This window comes from Miniopterus schreibersii (assembly GCF_964146895.1).
Source record: "Miniopterus schreibersii genome assembly, chromosome: 9".
NCBI lineage: Eukaryota > Metazoa > Chordata > Mammalia > Chiroptera > Miniopteridae > Miniopterus > Miniopterus schreibersii.
Window position 1 is genome coordinate 26798369 of NC_138118.1, and position 20464 is coordinate 26818832.

A 20464-nucleotide genomic window follows, 5' to 3' on the forward strand; every position below is an offset into this window, starting at 1 on the left:
TACTATACTGTTATTACATTATTATCAACTATTTCCCTATGCTATAATTTACATCCCTGTGACTATTATTATAGAGGGCAATTTGCACATTTTAATCCCTTCCCCTTTTCACCCATCCCCCAACCCACCTCCCTGCTGGCAACCATCAAAGTGTTCTCTGTATCTATGAGTTTGTTTCGGTTTTGTTTGTTCATTTATATTGTTTTTTTGTTGTTTTTTTAAAAATATATCTTTATTGATTTCAGAGAGAGGAAAGGAAAGGGAGAGAGAGAGATAGAAACATCAATGATGAGACAGTCACTGATTGAGCCCACAACCCGGGCATGTGCCCTGACCGGGAATAGAACTCCGATCACCTGGATCCTAGGCCGATGCTCAACCGCTGAGCCACGCCTGGCCGGGCTATCTTGTTTTTTAGATTCCACATGTAAGTGAAATCATATGTTATTAATCTTTCTCTATCTGACTTATTTTACTTAGACCATTTAGGTCCATCCCTGTTGCAGATGGCAATATTCCATTCTTTTTTTATGGCTGAGTATTATTCCATTTATATATATAGTATTTTTTTCTTTATCCATTCATCTTTCAATGGATACTTAGATCGCTTCTTTATCTTGGCTATTGTAAATAATGCAGCAATGAACACATATAACAAGAGACAAAGAAGGACCCTGAGGTTCCACTTCTGGGTATTTATCTGAAGAAACCCAAAACACTAATTCAAAAAGATTTGTGCAGGAGGTAACCAATCAATGTGTCTCTCTCGAATCAATGTTTTTCTCTCTCTCTTTCCCTTTCTCTCTTTCCTTTCTCCTCTCTCCCTTCCTTCTCCTCTCTCTAAAACGCAATGGAAAAAATATCCTCAGGGGAGAATTAACAGTAACAACAACAAAAGGACCCCTGGGCCCTGGCAGAGTGGCTTAGTTGGTTGGAGTGTTTTTCTAGTGTGCCATGGTTGCAGGTTCTATCTCCAGTTGTAGCACACACAGGAGTCAACCAGTGAATGCATGGATGTGTTAAGCAGTAGATGGATGTTTCAGCAGATTGATGTTTTTTTTTTTTCTCTCTCTCTCCCTCTCTCTCTCTCCCTCCCTCCCTTCTTCTTTCTCTGAGATCAAGAAATACTTTTCTTTTTTTAAAAAAAGAAACACCTGCTGGCATGGCTCAGAGGTTGAGCATTGACCTATGATCCAGGAGACTGCAGTTTGATTCCCGGTCAGGGAACATGCCTGGGTTGTGGACTCAATCCCTAATAGGGGGCATCCAGGAGGCAGCCGATCAATGACTCATCATTGATGTTTCTATCTCTGCCTCCCTCTTCCTTCCTCTCTGTGAAATAAATTAAAAAAAAATATATATAAAAAGGAACACCTGGGACTCCAGCAGCCCTATGTTTCACCCTGCCACAATCTCTGATGATTTTCACAGTCAGAAGTTATGAGAACTTCTCTTCCAGGCACTGGAACCCTGTTCCCCTCACTCCTTGGGGGACCTCTACAGCCAAAACATTTCTCCCAAGTCTTAACTGCTACATGTGAGTGTGGGACCAGCTGATTAGCCTCTGTGCCCCTCCTGCCTGTCTCAATGTGGCTTCTTCTTTATATTCTTAGTGATAAGAGGTCTGTTCAGCTAAACTTTAGGCTGTTCTCAATCATGGTTGTTCTATAGTTTAGTTGTAATTTTTATGTGGTAATCGGAGAAGGCAAGCGCAGCGTTTAACTACTACACCATTTTGACTGAAAGTTAAAAGTGGAAGATTCTTAAATGGTTTATTCCATAAAAAACACTGGTTGATATTGGTCTTGTATACACACTGTAAAAGAGACTATTAGTTGCCTATTGCCATCTATTTCTCTTTCTTTCTTAACAGAAGCCTGGCTTTTAGCTGGATATGTTGGGGCTAAAAATGAAGGACAATATATCCCAGTCACCCCTTGCATCTAGGTGTAGCTCTAAGATGACATTCTGGTCAAATATGGCACTGGAAGAGTTTTGCAGGCCTTTTAGGGAGCTGCTTACAAGGATGCGGACTTAGACTTGCCTCCTTTTTCCTGAAACTCAGGAAGCCATCTGGACCACAAAGGTGACCTTGAGGATAGAAGCCATGCACTAGAATGATGGAGCAGAAAATATGGGACCTGTGTCCCTGATGTCACCTTGCACCCTCTATACCAGCCTTTAACTATCTGTCTCCCTACTTCTTTTGTGTAAAAGAAGGGAACTTACCTCATTTAAGTCACAGTTGTTTTGGGGTTTTCTGAAAATCCTGATACACACACTCTAGATTAATTGTGGATCACTACTTTTTTGTTTTGATTTCAGGAACTTTCTCTAAGTATGATAATGATCATATAAATTTATCACCTAATTATAAGCAGGAGTTGAGGTGTTCAAAGTGAACAGGTCAATGCAGGATACAAAATTTTCCATTTTAAAGTGAAAGAAGACAAGCTTGGATATAATTTTGTGTTAATTTAGTAATGTAAACTTTAGAATAATTAAAATGAAACAGAATTCTTTAGGAGAGAGGAGACCTATCACTTGAGATTACTGGTTGTGATGTATTATGACTTGTTAGTGTATGGTCTTTGCTTGCTTATTACATTCAGGTGTGGCCTATATAAACTGAGCTAAAAGGTGTGGTGATTTTTTTATTCCTGAGTATATACAGTGGCTCACTTCTCTTTTTTAGAACAAGAGATTAATTATTTTGGATGGCAGGACTGGGTGAGCAGGGAGTTAAAAAAGATGGAAGATATTAGCTAACAATTGTTGAGTATCTTTAGTCAGCTAGTAGCAAACCATACATAATTTTATTTAATCTTTCCAGATGATAACCTTGCATTTTATGATGAGGTAAGTAACTCCTTCTCAATCTCACCTCCCTGACCTCTAAACAATGTAGTGCCCTGAGGTTTCATCCTTGGCCCTCTCTAGCTTCTGTCCCTAGGTGATCTCATCAGGTTCCATGGCTTTTACCACCAAATGCTGATGGTTTTGCTCTTCTAAGCTACAGAGTTACATATTCAAATGGCTACTTGGCATTTTCACTTTCGGGGTGAAAGGCATCTCAGGTTGACATGTCCAAAGTAGAGCTCTTAATCTGACCAATCCATCCAGTTGCTTAAGCCAAAAACCTAGGAGTCGTTTTTGATCATTCCCTTCTCCTCCTCACCCACAAACAAGTTGTGAGCACATTCCACTCATTTTATCTTCAAAATGCATCTCAAATCTGTCCACTTATCTCTACTTCCACTACCTCCATCTCACCTCAGGTCCACGCGGACCTCATGCCTGGAGTTATTCAACAGCCTCCCTTCTTCTTCTCTTACATTGCTACAATCTATTTTCACTCAGCAGCCAGACTGATCTATTAAAAATAAATCATGTCCTCTTGTTTAACACCCTTCAGTTGCTTCTCACTGCTGTTAGAATAGAAATCTAATTGCTTGTTGCTTGCATTTTTTTTTTTTAAATCTCATTTTTAAAAATCTATCTTTATTGGTTTCAGAGAAAGGATAGGAGAGGGAGATAGAGAGAGATAGAAACATCAATGATGAGAGTCATTGATCGGCTGCTTCCTGCACGCCTCCAACTGGGGATTGAGCCCGCAACCCGGGCATGTGCTCTGACCGGGAATCGAACCTCAATCACCTGGATCCTAGGTTGACGCTCAACCACTGAGCCACGCCTGGCCGGGCTACATTTCTAACTTTGCCTCATTCCACTCTTCCCCAGCTCAAAATGTTGCTGCCCTGCAGGTGTGATTCCTGGGCCTCCAACAGGCAAAGCCCTTTCTTGCCTCCAGCAGAAGTTTTTATACTTGGTGTTTTCCCTGCCTTGATTGCTCCACACTTCACACTCCTGGCTTATTCGCATCTTCAGGTTTTATTTTTCTTTCTTAGAGAGGCCTTTCCTGATCAACATTTAAATCTTTATCTTTTTTTTTTTTTTTTTTTTAATATATCTTTATTGATTTCAGAGAGAGGGAAGGAGAGGGAGAAAGAGAAACATCAATGATGAGAGAGTCATTGATTGGCTGCCTCCTGCACGCCCCTGACTGGGGATTGAGCCCGCAACCTGGGCATGTGCCCTGACCAGGAATCGAACCCCGATTGCCTGGATCCTAGGTCGACGCTCAACTGCTGAGCCACACCTGGCTGGGCTAAATCTTTATCTTATTACCTTTTTCATTCCTTTCATAGCACTTTTAACAATTTGAAAATAGCTTTTGTGTATTTATCACTTCTGTGTGTCTGTCTACACACCCATCCATTGTCCTCTATCATCTATCTATCACCTATCATCTAATCTATCATCTATTATCTAATCTATCTATCATCTATCACCTACCTCTATCATCTATCATCATCTATCATCTAATCTATCACCTACCATCTACCTATGTCATCTATCTATATCTATCATCTATCTATCATCTATCTATCATTATCTATCTAATATCATCATCATCTATCTATCATCAGCTATCGATTGTCTTTCTCTCAACTTTGGAATAAGTGCCCTGTGAGACAACAGTCTTGGCTAGTATATTGCCTGCTGTATCTTCCTTCCTTAGAACAGTGCTTGTCATGTAGAATACTCTCAATAACATTTTAAAATTGACAACCATATTTATCTACAGTCAAATGGTGAGTAGATGGCAGAGCTGGATGAAAACCTGGTCCTTTCTTATTTCCCACCCTTATTTTTACAAGAGCTTTCTATTGCCCTGGCCAGTTTGGCTCAGTGCTTAGAGCATCTGTCCGCAGACCAAAGGGTTATGGGTTTGATTCCTGGTCAAGGGCACAAACCTCAGTGGCAGGTTCAATTTCTGGCCCCAGTCAGGGTGCGTTCCGGAGGCAACCAATTGATGTTGTATCTCTCACATCAATGTTTCTCTCTCTCTCTCTCTCTCTCTCTCTCTCTCTCCTTCCTTCCACCCTCCCTTCCGCTGTATCTAAAAATCAATGGAAAAAATATCCTCTGGTGAGGATTAACACACACAAAAAAAATCCACACAAAAAACACACAAGGGCTTCCTCTCAGTCAACCAGGACTCAAGAGTTCTCTGCTATTAAAGCAAGGACTATTTTAGCTAAATATATTAAAGGATTGCAGTAATAATTTGGTTCATTTGTGTTTCCTCTAAATTATTTTACCTAAGCTCCACAGATGCTTCAGTTAGTCATACATTTTAAAATTTGAATTATTTAAATGATTATATCTCAACTCTCACTTTTTCTTTGCTATCATGTATTACTCTTTTTATGTATGAAGAACCATTTCCTTTTAAAAATAATGTTGTCCATACCCTTATGAACTAGTTAATTTTCTTTCCAACATTTTCTTTTGGCTGTGTAGATATGACCTAACAGTCACCATAAGAGTGCTGTTATTGAAAGGGTAGAGGCTTTTTTCTTATAAAAAATTGAATGTAAAAAAAACACCCCTCCTCATACAATGTGAGAATGCCTGTTTTTCTTGGTCATATTTCATTTCCTTAGCAAGAGTATTTTCTTCTGCTTTCCATTGTGAGCAGACAAAAAAAGATACAATTAAATCAAGGAAACCTGGCAGAGCTGATTTTGGAAAATAAAGTGAACTCAGTTTCTGATTTGAACAAAGAGCAATTTATTTTGTTGGAAAAACACTGCCCTGATGAGATTCAAACTCAACAAGTTTCAGGACACCACTTCAGATTTGCATTTGTGTTTATCTCTGAGAAAGGGCAGTAATTTCATCCCCAAACTTTGAACACCAAAGAGGACGTGGAGCTATTTAAGGGTCAGCCAGCAATGAGCACCCTATGGCTTTGAGGCTTTCTGTCCTGAGCTCATTGATTCTAAGTACAGATTTCTGTAAACAACTCCAGCAATTATGTTAGAGCAAATGGAGTGTTGGGGTTGGTTAGAGGGAATTTTATGAATCAGATCAGTTCTTAATATCAGGCTGAAGGATGAAGAAAACTAGAGTCTGCTTTCATGACTTACTTTCACATATTTCTGGATTGTGCCAAACTTTGGATCTTTTTTGGTGATAATTTTATTTTAGAGTCTTCCACATTGAATCTTTTTGGGGAGCAAGACAAGCTATAAATAATAGTAATAATAAAGAAAAAATCAATATCTCCAGAAATAATTACTGCCTCTTGTTGAGATTTTTGCATACATTATTTTATTAAATCCTTGCACAATCTCATGAGACAGCCACCATTTGTATTTCCATTTTACAGATGTGGAAACTGAGGCTAGATGAGGTAAAAACCAGTCCAAAATCACACTACTGAAAAGTGGTGGAAATGAGTCTAACTTAGAGTGTCTGATTCCAAAGTGTGTACTTAACCTCAATGTTATAGTACTTCCATCCAGAATGAGAGTAAGGGGTGGGCCTGCCAGATCACTGGGCACTGAATTATGACTGGGTTAAGTAAGTAATATGATGTCAGTGATTCAGGTTTCCACATGTGGCTCTTTATGTAATGAACAAAATTAGGTTGGGTGTGCTCCTGCCAAAAGGACAGCTGAAGGAAAGTAATTTGCTAAATAACCAACCCATCTCTGTGGTGCATGTTTGCCACACACAGGTACAGTTCATCAGTTAAAAGCCCTTAGCTGAAATTCTGAAATCATCCCTCATACAATGCTGCTTATCAGAAATTGGTAATTTATTTTTATTACCTAAGTTTGAAACCTTTATAACTTCTAAGCAGTCTGGTTTGGAATATTGCAAAGAGAGCTAGAATTTTAGAAAAGTATTATATTTTACTGATTTAGTTTTTAGTATATTGATTCTGCTTTGTTAAATGGAACTAAATAAGTAAATCTATTCTTTAATTTTTTTATTAAGAGAAAATTATATCAACTTCCTCTCTATTTAAACAGAAGTTACAAAAGTTGAGAAAATATTTAAAGATTATCAGTTTGAAAGGACACCAAGTTATAAGCCAACTTGGGTGGTGTGGTGGTAGTCCAAATAGCTTGGTCTAGCCTTATTTATACAGGTGTATGTGTGTGTGTGTGTGTGTGTGTGTGTGTAAAACCCTGTATGTACAAAAGGGGCTTATTTTTGGTGGAAGTTTAAAGAGTTAGAGAAGTGGCCACTTGATTGGAAAGATTATGTTGAGTAATAGTTTGGCCAATATGATGGAGGCTTTTGAAGGATGTCTTAAAGTGTCTGGTTTAGTTTAGAACTGATGCAAAGTGGAAGTTTCTGGAAGAATATACAAGAAAGTGTTAACATTGGTTATCCTTAGGAGGTGAGGATGGAGACCATGGATCCGAGGATATTTCCTATTCAGTTTAAATCTTTTTGTCTAATTAAAACTTTTTCCATCAGGATATATTTTATAATACAAATAAATAAAATAAAATAAGACATAATATAAAAAAACTTATTCAGGGAACATCCAGAAATGGGCATAGGTTTTCAAGCAGGAAAATGACATAATCAGATATATTATATAATTTTGCAGCTAGTTTTAGATTATAAGGAAAAGTCAATATGGAGAGAGCAGAATCAGGAGGTCAGTTGTTAGAATAAAGATGCTGTGTAATGACTTCTAAGCCAAGTATAATTTGGAGAATATATATATATATATATATATATATATATATATATATACTTTAATATGTCTTTATTGGTTTCAGAGAGAGGAAGGGAGAGGGAGAGAGAGATAGAAACATCAGTGATGAGAGTCATTGATTGGCTGCCTCCACTGATCCTCTGCTGGGGATCAAGCCTGCAACCCAGGCATGTGCCCTGACCGGGAATCGAACTGTGATCTCCTGGATCATAGGTTGATCCTCAAACACTGAGCCACACCAGCCGGGCTGTAGATAATATTCTAAAGCCCATGTGGAGGAGTCACATTTTCTTCACATCAGAGTATTTAAAATAATTCAAAGCAATCATAATTTAAATTTGATATGTCTGCACTAAAAGGAGGTACATTTTTATTAACAGCTTAAATCTGTCGATAAAACAATCCATAAGTAAACACTGTCAGAGTAAAAGTAGGAGACAGATGTACAAAAGAAAAAAATGAAGAATATATATTTTTTCTAAATTACTAATGAATAAAAAATGAGTAAGAGCAGCACATGACACATTTTTGCATTGGCCTTTTTTTCTCCCCTGTGAGTCAACCAGGTTTGGTGGCAGCCCTGATTTTTTGCTGTGATTTTAAGCATTTGTATACTAACAGCATTTCTGTAAGCAAAACTAATTCCTGAGAGCCCATTAGCTTCCAGACAGTCATTAATTCCTGTGACATGTCTTGGGATGAGATAATTATTATTATCACTATTATTTTTATCAATTAAGTTCATTTTCAGAAAAAAAATACCTATGTAGTTTTAACACTGCATATTTTCTTTCTGAAACATGTTTTTTAGTATCTTCATGATAGTGCTTTCTTGCTTTGCCCATATGTTTCTACAGACCCTTTGGCTACCACTGAAGCTAATTTAAATTCTCTAGGTTTAATTACTATTTTTAACAAAATAATAGAAACATCTTTGCAAAAGCATCCTGATAGGATAGTTTGGTTTCTCTGTAACTTATCTTTATTGGGACTTCTGAAATAATCTCTGAATATCATGGGACTGACTTCAGAAGTGTGGGGCAGGATTTCACAAAGGCTCAGAATTTGTGATTTCTTGTTTATGAGGATTGTTGCCACTGATGAATATGGTGGTTGGTTAGTCACAGTGCTACAGAAGGGAAGGGCCAGCTTGACTGTAATGGAAAGAGCAGATGTCAGCACAAAAATGTCAAAGTGAAGGCTTCGGCTGGCAGGGAGTGGTCGGATCTGTCCATTACCACTTTTCAACACTTTCAGAATTAGAGACAGAAAGAAAACTCACAAAATAACTGTGAAAGTTATAAACAAACAAGAAAGGTAAATGAAATATGGTGCTTAAAATTTCCAGGCTGCCAATTAGGAAAGGAACTGATATTACAGATCCCGTGGTCCATAAGGGGGAGCACAAATGATTTGGGAAGTCAGTGAAAACAGTTCAGACATGTTTAGATGCCAAAGATTTTAAAAGTTGATCTCTTTTGGCCTTGTAAGATTTTATGCATTTTTGTTGTTCCAGCCCAGAGGTCTAAGGATTAGTGGATGTTTCTGCCAGCTTGGAACTCATGTGGTGAAAAGAATGTACGCATGTGACAGTGAAAAAGTGAATGCACAAAGATCAAGGGCTTCTTCTTAACATTACCATTGTAATCTGGGTCCAGTGCTTCAAAATAATGCTAAATTAGTAGTTTCCTTAAACATTTCTGTTTATGCACTCTAAATATGGCCATTTTCATCTCAGGGTTGCTTTTTAAATGCTATGTGGTTTTCAGAATGCTTAACCAGGTAGGGTTTAACTGCCCAGGAGAATAGGACCTGACCCCTATTCTAAATTGATCTATATGGGGATCTAGCTGTTCGTTAAATAATAAAGAATTAGGAGCAATTTGGATGTTTGGATTTTAATTTTATATGGGACTAATTAACTAATTAATTCATATTGTTTTTTTTTAACCTACACATTTTATTGATGAGAGGGAAAACATTCATCTGAATAGCTCAGAAGCATGCAAAGGAGAAAAGGGAGAAGACAAAAGTTCCTTCTGTCTCCAGTATTTGTTAAGTATTTGCCTTGAAGCTAACACAGTCCTATTAATGATGGGTTTTTCATTACTACAGACATGCTTTTGCAATTTTCCTAGATATCTGCTCCAGGGTCACATGGTAAGTCAATAGTAGTTATAAACCTCTCAGCATTGTGATCAATACCTTTGGCTGACGTAATCCAGATCTCTGGTGTAATTTACAACAAAGGACAGTTTGGGCAAGCCTCTGTTTTATTACCTTCAATTCACCTACTGAAATATTTCACTGGTTTATGACTGAAGTTATTTCCAATTTTTGATAGATAGGGAATTGAAATAGTCCTGAAGAAAAATGTTAAGTATAAAAAGGAAAAACACTTTATGGAATTAAAAGCAATAAGCGTTTCTTCTTTTGGGGTATAATGTCAGCATACCTATCTTATGAAATTGTCTAAAGCACCACAAGAGTGAATTGTGCGCATGTCTAGTCATCCAGATGGCTTACAATACTAATGAAGTATTCCTTATCTTCCAAACACTAAACAATATAACTAAAACAATATTGTACTTAGTCTACTTTTTCCTGAATCTGAATAATTATTAACCATCCATTTGAGCAAAACAAGGAACAGTAATAATTGCAAGACATGAAGAGTGAGGATTGTGTCTCTTATCCTTGTGCCTTCATGCAACTTTCCAGAATTTAGACAGATTTTCCCCCATGTCTGTTGTATATTCTAGATCTGGAGGCTAAACAAGAAAAAAAAAGAAACAAGTTATTGGAGAGGCGATTAAAGAAATAGTATGGAATTTGAAAAAAGAAGGAGGCATTCTTCAGATATCTTGCACTAAGAGGAGTGCTGGCACGGTCCTGTCATTGTCTTGCCACTATTCTCATCCCCAACCTGCACTGCACATCAATACACAAGGATGAGGTAAAATCACAGCTCTTTCCATTTGTATAAAGCAGTTACGAGGTGAGGGATGGGGTAAAAATTTGGATTTAAACATCTATAAGGTCTCTTTCAGACTTAATTTCCCTTTCAATCAACTACCCGTTACCTTTACGTGGGTTTTTACTGCCTAAGACTGAAGATAAAAATAATATCTCAATTATTGAGCAACTATGGTGTTCCTTTACACACTAATTTTTAGCCCTCAAATAACCCTGTGAAGTAAATAGGATTAACCTATTTAACAGATGAAGAAACTTAGATTGAGAGAGGTTCAGTATTTTGCCCAAGGTAAGTCAGAGCTTGATCTATTTGCCTAAGAGGCTTCACTTTGGTGTGTTAAATTGTGATGCCCTCCCTGATTTTAAACTGTATTACAAAGCTTTAGTAATCAAAACAGTATGGTGTTGGTATAAAAACAGGCACTCAGATCAGTGGAACAGAATATAGAGCCCAGAAATAAACCCATACATATATGGTCAATCAATTTACAACGGAGCAAAAATATACAACAGGGAAAGGACAGTCTTTTCAATAAACTGGAAAACTGGACAGTTACATGCAAAAGAATGAAACTTGATCACTATCTTATGCCACACACAAAAATGAACTCAAAAGAGACTAAACACTTGAATGTAAGACCTGAAACCACAGAACTCCAAGAACAAAACATAAGCAGTAAGCTCCTTGATATAGGTCTTGGTAATGGTATTTTTTTGAGTCTGACTCCAAAAGCAAAGGCAATACAAGCAAAAATAAACAAGTAGGACTATATCAAACTAAAAAGATTCTGCAAAGCAAAGGAAACCATCAACAAAATGAAAAAGCAACCTACTGAATGGGAGAAAATATTTGCAAATCATATAATATCCAAAATATGTTTAAAAACCTAATAAAAAATAGCAAGAATTTTTAAAAAATCTGATTTTAAAATAGGCTTAAGACTGAACATTTTTTTTTTTTAAAAAGAAGATAAACAAATGGCCAATAGGTACCTGAAAAAAAACTCAGCATCACTAATCATCAGAGAAATGCAAATCAAAACCACAATGAGATATCACCTCACACCTGTTAGAATGTCTATTATCAAAAAGACAAGAGATAACAAATGTTGGTGAGAATGTGAGTAGGGAACCCTTGTGCACTCTTGGTGGGAATGTAAATTGGCGAAGCCACTATAGGAAACAGTAGGGAGGTTCCTCAAAAAATTAAAAATAGAACTTCCATATGATTCAGCAATTTCACTTCTGGGTATTTATCCAAGGAAAATAAAAACACTAATTCAAAAAGATATATGCATGTTCATTGCACTATTATATACAATAGTCAAGATATAGAAAGAACCTAAGTCCATTGATGTATGAATGGAACGAAAATGTGGTATGTATATACAATGGAATATTATTTGGCCATAAAAAGGAAATCTTGCCATTTGTGATAACATGGATGGACTAGGAGAATATTATGCTAAGTGAAATAAGTCAGGCAGAGAAACACAAATACTGTCATTTCACTTACATGTAAAACAAACAAACCCAAAACCAAGCTCATAGATACAGAGAGCAGATTGGTGGTAGCCAGAGACAGGGAATTGGGGTGGTGGTGGAAGAAAAGGGAGAAGGGGTCAAAGGTACAAACTTCCAGTTATAAATTGTGATGCTTCTTTAAGGTGTTTTACAGATCTAACAAATGTATAATTTTAATATTCACTAGTTGTGTAACTTTGTCTCTTCCATTAAATTCCTTGGGGTGGGAGGGATTGTTTATTCTTAAATCCTCATTACCCAGCATAGTACCTAACGTATGTAGATGCTCAATAAATATTAGTTGAATTAAATGAAATATTAATCAATTTCTTTTATATAATACTAACTTATTTCCTGAACTAAATTGGGTAGATTAATAATGGGAGATGTCAGCATTCAAACATTTGATGTGCTTGATGTTTTATCACTTCATATTTCTTTAGGAGTGCCTTCTGTTGTGTAGGTCAGAGAGAGCAAAAATATAATTGATGCCTACATTGTGAAGTAAAAAATCCTGTGGTAATTAATAATTTAGAGCATCAAATAAATTTTGCAAAGAGTTATCTTTTTATCCCTCTCTCTCTAGAAATGTACACCCCTCCCATGTCAGTGTTCACCAAACATCATGGAAGCTACATAGGTAATAACTGTATCTGTGGTGGTTTATTGATTGAGGATAAAAAAATCCTGTTTCAGTTCAGCAATTATTTGAGAATCTATTAAGTTCCAGATAGTAGGAATATAAATAAAGATGACAGATTCTTGTCCTCCAGGAGCATGGAGTCAGATTGACCTTCCTATGAAAACACATCTCTTTGCTGGGAGGGAGAGTGGCTGTGTTCAAGGGTTGACTTCTCTCTCAGTAAAGAATCAGCCTCCACTGTATTTTGCAGGCACAGGTTTAAACTTGGGCCTTTAAAGATTTTTTAAAAATCATATTGCTCCAAAGTGCTACATGATTCTTAGATGAGTGAAACATCACCTTTGACTTCCCTTACCATTACAAGAATATTCGCAGAGGTAGTTTTCTAGTAACCAGGGGCTCCTGAACGGTGGGTTCCCATGTAGTGGATAAGAAGGCCCTTCTCTCCCAACTAGCCAACTAGGTGTCTCTGTGTCAACTATGGGTTTGCAGCTCCATTGTCATATCTTCTGGTCCAAAAATGCACCCTGCTGGAGAAGAGCATCATGTTAAAGTGGGGCCAGGTGCTCTAGCAGTTCAAAACTTGTCAGAGAAATGTAGGTAATTTGGCAAAGCACCCTTAGAAAGAGACTTCCTGAGATTCAGAGATGCAAATTCTTTTTAGCTGTCCACACATTAACTTAAGGATCTCATATATGGAGGATCTTGATGCAGGCAGGTGAAATCACTTGTAGGCTTCCTGCCATAATGTAAATGATGGGTAATCAAGCATGACTAGCAATAACCAACTCTCAGTTTACAAGATGATACATCACTTTATTTTTAATTGTATGATTTATCAGAACAATAACTGTTAACATAAGAAGTACCATTCAGCTCAACTGCAGGTATAGGCAGTGACAAGTATTTAATTCTTAGAAGAATCACTTACTCTCACAATCTGTCCAGACACATTAACCTAAGGACACGTTTATAAATAGCAAACACGATTTTCACATTACATCTTTCTCAAGCATATAAGGTGTGCAGACTTGTTTGATGGGTTGTTTCCACAAGTTCTTTCTGTTTTTGATGCATTCATTCTCTTGACATTGGTAGAGATATTTCTTTCTACAAAGCAGATTCACAATACCCTGTGAATTAATATTACTCTTTACACTTCTAAAATAGTAATATTTGAAATGAAGTATCTTTGCACTACAATTCCTTGTGTTTTGTGGTAAGTTCCACAATTGTCAAAGAGCTTTTGGTTGTAATCACTCTCTTGCAACAACAGCCCAACTCTACTATTGGATTTCAGTGTAACACACCCTCTTTATAGCTTGCTGTAATGATGTAATGAGGGTGGGGTGTACTGGCAATCAGCACATTTCCTTATCATTGTTTACAGCCATTTTAAACCAAGCCATTATTAATCCAAGCCTGACATACCTTTTCTGAAATGTTCACAGTGCAGTATTTTTGTGGCCTAACGAAAGTTTTCTTATATCATTAAAAATAAACATTTTTATAAAAATAGAATATTTTAAATGTTTATACAGAGAAGTCCAGTTAAAGTATCCTGTGCCATATGCACTATACAGTAGTAAGCACAAAAATCTCACAAAACAAAAACATCACAAAAGTCCTACCAAGAGTAACTGTTCATCCAGGTGAAATATACAGAACTTTCAATTGCCTTTTTTTTTCCTAAAACATTTTTTGCTTAACACAGAACATGTCCTAATGCAAAAACTGGACTTCCCAAAAGTTTTATTTTCTCTATGTGTTTGTGAGATAGGAAGCTGCCACTTGAAAATGAGGCTAATATTTCCAGTCCATCGATCATTTCTTTGACCTACATATGAGCCAGATTGGAACCAATAAGTTTTTAGTCAGATGTATTTTGCTTTAAAAACATGCTAAGTTACCTTGAAAAACACTTATCATCACAAAGTACTTGTTTTATTTTCAGTCAGCATTTAAAAAAAATAGAGACAAAACATCTAAATGTCCACATTCATTAGATCAGAGCAGTATTATTTTCAAACAGTTGATTTTTAAATGACAAATATTTCATTATGACTAAACTATTTTATGAAAATTCTTAATGTCATCTATGTACAATATGTTTAAACACATTTTGTGTCCTATTAAACACATTTTGTGTCCTGCTGATTTGAAACGTTAACTGCATTGCCTATGGATATTTCTCCAATAAAAGGAATGTGTATGCAAAAATTTAGAAAGGAATGTTTGCCTAGTAGGCAAATGACAACATCAGTAATAAAATATGTTAATGACTATATAACACATGAAAGCTCTTTGAGACACTTCAATTCTAAATGAGTGGTCTGGTCCCAGGGCTGCCTGGACATTACCACTTCTGAATTTTCTGTGATCAAGGAGGCCTCAAAACTCATTGCCTTAGTTCCCCATATGAAATTGGGTAGGATGCTGATTTTTAAAATTTCAACCCAGAATTCAGGTTCTGGACCGAATGTGACAGGAGCGTCATCAAAGCTGCAGGGTTGCCACTGGTCATTGGCCTATGGGACCAAGTTTCTGGCTCTGATGCTTTGTCAGATGACAAATTCCTTAGAATCCAGTCATTTAAAATAACAATATAAGGTCCTATAATAGTGCAATTTTGGCAAAAGCAGGATATATCTGGTGGCCTTTCAATTGGCCAGGCAGTGAAAAAATATTGGTCATGATGTGGACTGTTGTTTGGATAGTTCTAAGATGTTTATCAGAAGGCGGCTGATGGCGTATCCATCCATCATGTGTCCCCCTCGCCATCAACTTTGTCTTGTGATGACAACAGAGAAGGGTATGGAGAAACACATTTGATATTCACATAAGTAGCATTCACATGGACATAGTGTTCCCCAATGAAAGTAGAGAATATTGCTGATATCTTGGAGACCAGTTCAGAAAAGGATGGGCGCAGTTCGGCTTTGGGATGCCAGCATTTTAGCATCACTTCATACCTGTTTCAGAAAGGAAGAAATGCTGTTGAGACACTTTGAAGACAAGCTTTTCTGTAAAGGTAAATATTATAAGAGCTGCAGAAGATTCTTTTGGAATTCCTACTTACAAGGGATCTGGGCAGTATTCAGGCTGTAAGAGCCTTCTGCCTTGCAACAAATAAACTGTTATATCAAAGGTGTTGACGTCAGGATAAGGTGGTGCTCCTCTTGTCATCAGTTCCCAGAGGAGCACGCCAAAGGACCACTAGTCAAACAATGGAAGGGAGAATCCAGGTGAGAAGTATGACTGCACAAATATAAGAGCGATCAGTAGGTCTTAATAACTAAACTTGGCTTAGCATATTTAATACACTTGCTGTTTGGGGCAAAAATTTCCTTAAAGGCAATTAGTAAGCTATATATTTTATGATTTGTTTAAACCAGAATTGGATAAAGTTTAGATTACAAGTAAACGTAAAGTTTTCAAAAAGAACATCTGAAGTCCACATGATTAAAATTTCATCTGTAGTTCACAGAGTAGGGTTTCTAATTCTCTCCTGCAGAGGCAAAGCATTAACAGGTTTCTATCCTTCTCTTTCAATAGCTTCACTACAATTTTAGATTATTAGTAAAAGAAGACAAGCCTTCCAAAATTTAAATTTGTGGGGTTTCCAAATGAATGTAAATAATCAAGATTGTAACCATATCTAAAAGTTAATGTTAAAAGAGAAGATCTAAGTCAGTATAAGTAAAAGTCCACATTAAAAGTCAGAATAAAACTGCTAGGCAACAAGGCTCTCTACTGAAAACTAATTTTAATAAAATATCTGTAACTTGAAATGTTAAAAGAGGAGGTTAATATAAAATAGCTGTATCAGTACTTTATAGGAAGATTGCAGGGACACGCATGGAGAGGTTAAGTGACTTGCTAAAATTCTCCAACAAGTCTTAATTCATGGTGGGATGAACATCTAAAAGTTCTTGGCTCTTGGATCTTGCTTGGTCTGCTGAATTTGACCAAATATACAATTTCTTCATTTAAAGCACTATACTTGGAATAATACGTCAGGTCATACATACATTTACCTTCTCCTGGACATGTGCCAAGGTGAGAATGACACAATGAGAGTAAGTCAGCATGTGCAGGTCACCTCTGAGCAGAAGACCTAGGAAATCAGTTGCTGCTTAGCAACACTTCCTGTGCACTCACAGACTAAGAGGCATATGTGGAGAGATGAGAAAAAAGGAATCTTGGAGGAGAAGGAGGATATAGACTGGACAGGTGGAGTAGGAGAACATAACACTGAGAAGCAAGTGTTCATAATATTCAGCAGGAAGGAGAATAGAGCATGTCTTTGAACACTGTGGCAAAAGGAAGAAACTAGGCAGATACTGTAACTGCTGACACAAATCTCCATTAATGGCTCTTTCCTTTTGCCCAAGAGCAAGAGCCCTTAAAGGCCACTGACAGCCTTGATCCAAACAGAGAAAATAAACTCCTTCTCAGGTGGGAACTAGATAACTTTGCTGTCTTCTGCAGCCTTTTAAAATCAAAGTTTTCAATGCCTGCAAATCTTATGAGTCATTTCTGACAACTTCATTGTTTTAACCTTCAAGTTCCAAAATTTGCATTAAAATCTGAATCAATTTAACACATATCTACTGACTCTTGATGGCGTACAAGTTACCGGATAAGCTCCAAAGCTGATTAAACAGGGTTAAGAATATTATGCAATTTAACTGTCATGTAGAACAATAAAATATAACAAAAGAGCAATAACAGAAAAGAGTTACAAATGTGGAAAGTTAGAGAGATAATAGTGGGTACTGAGAGACGCTTCAAGAAGAAAGTGACAGTAAAGTGGGTCTTAAAAACAAGGGAGAATTTGTTTTACAGGTACATGTAATGTGAGGGCAGAGATAGAAGGAGTGGGCCAAGAGGTGAGAGTACAGGTGTTTTTATTGAACTATAAGTACAATAGTCACTGCTCGGTGTGTGGACTAGGTGAAGGGATGAGGGACAGATAAGGTTGAAAGGGGACCATGCTGTGGGGTTTTTGAATGGTAAAAGTGAAATTGATGGTACATGACTGAAGTTGAGCTCCAGGAGATTTCATCTTCTAAACACTATGCTTTAGGCCCAGCCGGGCGTTGCTCAGCGGTTGAGCGTCGACCTGGGATCCAGGCGATCGGGGTTTGATTCCCGGTCAGGGCACATGCCTGGGTTGTGGGCTTGATCAATGACTCTCTCATCATTGATGTTTCTATCTCTTTCTCTCCCCCTCTCCTTTCCTCTCTCTGAAATCAATAAAGATATATTTAAAAAACAAATAACAAAAACAAAACAAAAACAAAAACACTATGCTTTAGACAAATAGGAGGAGCCGATTTATAAGTTCGAAACCAGTTAGGTGTTTTCTGAACAAGAAGAGGTGAGGGATTCTACTGCATACTGGAACATGGAAGCCTATGAACTTCCAAATTAGGGTAGTGAGAGATGGTATGTGTTATATAATAAGCTGGGCATGGGTATCATGTCCTTTAAAAAATGATTATCTTATCCTTGTAATAACCCTGTTATAAACCTGTAATGTAATGTTTTATAAATGCTTTTTTTTAGAAAAATGTTTTTATTATTGATTTTAGAGAGAGAGGAAAGAAGGAGAGGGAGAAACATCAATGTGACAGTAAAGCATTGATCTGTGGCCTCCTGCACATCCCCTACTGAGAATCGATCCCACAACTTGGGCATGTGCCCTGACTGGAAACCCACCCTGAGACCTCTTGGTTCATGGGATGACACTTAGCCACTGAGCCACACTGGCCAGGGTTATAGATGTTTAAGAAGGAGGAAACCAAAGTTCTGAGAGGCTTACTACTTGTCTGTGATAAAGTCTCCTTAATCAATAGCCTAAGCTATAGGTTTGTCTGGAGGCAAAATCATATAAAAGGAGGCAGAGCTGGGTAAATTTCTGAGCAATACTTTGGATTCAGAGGAAAGTTGGAGGACTTATGGGACGGGAGAAGTGAGAGGGCAGCAGTTTCCAGGAAAAGCCTTTCCCTTTAACAGCTTTGGACTGGCAGGACAATGGGGGGAGGGGCAGTGAAGAAGGAGCAGGATGCTGACCATGAGAGAAGAAGGGGGAGAGGGGAGACAGAGAGAGAGGGAGGTGAGAATGTGTGTGTATTAGGAATGATGGAAACAAGTCAGTTTCAGTTTCAAGACAGGAAAGCTCTACCATTCACACTTACTGTGTGAACAGTCAAGCCATTCCGAACATCTGAGCACCAGAAGTGAACTCATCTGAAGAATCTTTGCCCAACTTTATTAAAACGGTAAAAAAGCAGTTGTTAGATGTGAGATATTGTTCTAAACTACAAAAAATGATAGAAAGGGTCACTGCTGAGGTAAGCAAGGAATGATGACAGCCAAATTTGACCATTCAAGAGCAGGTAAATTGAGATGCAACACAATTTATTAAAAACCATGATTTAAAAAATGGGTAAATTGATAAATTTTCAATAAAATTATAAACTTCCATTCCAGTAAAATAATGAAAAGGAAAGCCACATGCGAGAAAAATACATACAGACCTCAATAATTCAACAATAAAAAATAACCCAGAAAATAAATTCTAAAACTTTAAAAAATGGGCAAAAGCTTTGAGTAGGCACTTCACTAATGGCGTTATAAAAATGGCAAACAAGCACAACATCATTAGTCATTAGGCAAACACAGTGAAAAAGAAAATGAGACACTACTACAACCTATTCGAATGGCTGAAACCCCCAAAACTGACAATGACAAGTGCTGGTAAGAATGTTGAACTGAAACTTATACATTACTGGTAGGAACATAAATGATACAGCCTGTATGGAAAAACAGGTGGCAGTTTCTCATAAAGCTAAATATAACACTTATCTTACAACCCAGTAAGATAAGTGTTACAATCCTACTTCTAGATATTTACCCAAAAGAAATAAAAATTATGTTCACACAAAAACCTTTAACAAATGTTAAGGCAGTTATAATTGTATATAATTGCCTAAAACTGGAAAGAACCCAACTGTCCTTCAGATGGTAAATATATAAACAAAATGTGGTACTTCTGTACAATGCAATACTACTCAGAAATAAAAAGGAGTGAATTACTCTATGAAAAACAGTACGAAGGGCCCTTAAAACATTAAAAATAGATCTACTATATGATCGAGCAATCCCATTTCTCGGTATATAACCAAAATAATTGAAAAGAATCTTGAAGAGATATTTGCACCCCCATATTCATAGCAACATTATTCCAATAGCCAACACTGACAGATGGACACATAAAATGTGGTACATTCATACACTGGAATATTATTTAGCCTTAAAAAGAAGAAAATCCTGTCATACGCTACAACATGGATGAACATTAAGGTAATACTAAGTGAAATAAGCCAATCACAAAAAGATAAATAATATATGATTCTACTTACATATGGTACCTAAAGTAGTCAAACTCAGAAACAGAAAGTAGAATGGTGGTTGCCAAGAGGCTGGGGGTAGGGGAAAATGGGAAGTTGTTCAGAGGATATAAAATTTCAGTTTTACAAGATGAAGTTCTAGAGATCTGTTGCACAACAATGTGCATATAGTTAACATTACTGTACCCTACACTTAAAGGTGGTCAATTTTATGTTGAGTTTTTTACTACAATAAAAAAATAAATGAACTACTGATACATTGATACTACTGACAAAATATGGATGACTCTTAAGTGCATTATGCGAAGTGAAAGG

At 37.0% G+C, this 20464-nt stretch overlaps 1 protein-coding gene across 4 annotated transcripts in view; it reads right to left on the bottom strand.

Annotated features, from left to right (window-relative positions):
- Nucleotides 1-13523: 13523 nt before the first annotated feature.
- MET (MET proto-oncogene, receptor tyrosine kinase) overlaps nucleotides 13524-20464 on the bottom strand; it is a 149016-nt gene continuing 142075 nt past the window's right edge. For 3 of the 4 annotated variants that reach the window (XM_081148012.1, XM_081148014.1, XM_081148013.1), the window contains 2 exons: nucleotides 15811-15947; nucleotides 13524-15703 (listed from right to left, as the gene is read on the bottom strand). In XM_081148012.1, the coding sequence (XP_081004138.1) occupies nucleotides 15493-15703; nucleotides 15811-15947 (348 nt within the window). In that variant the 3' untranslated portion in view covers nucleotides 13524-15492. The remainder of the gene's footprint in view (nucleotides 15704-15810; nucleotides 15948-20464) is intronic. The other variant, XR_013999589.1, reaches the window with a different exon arrangement.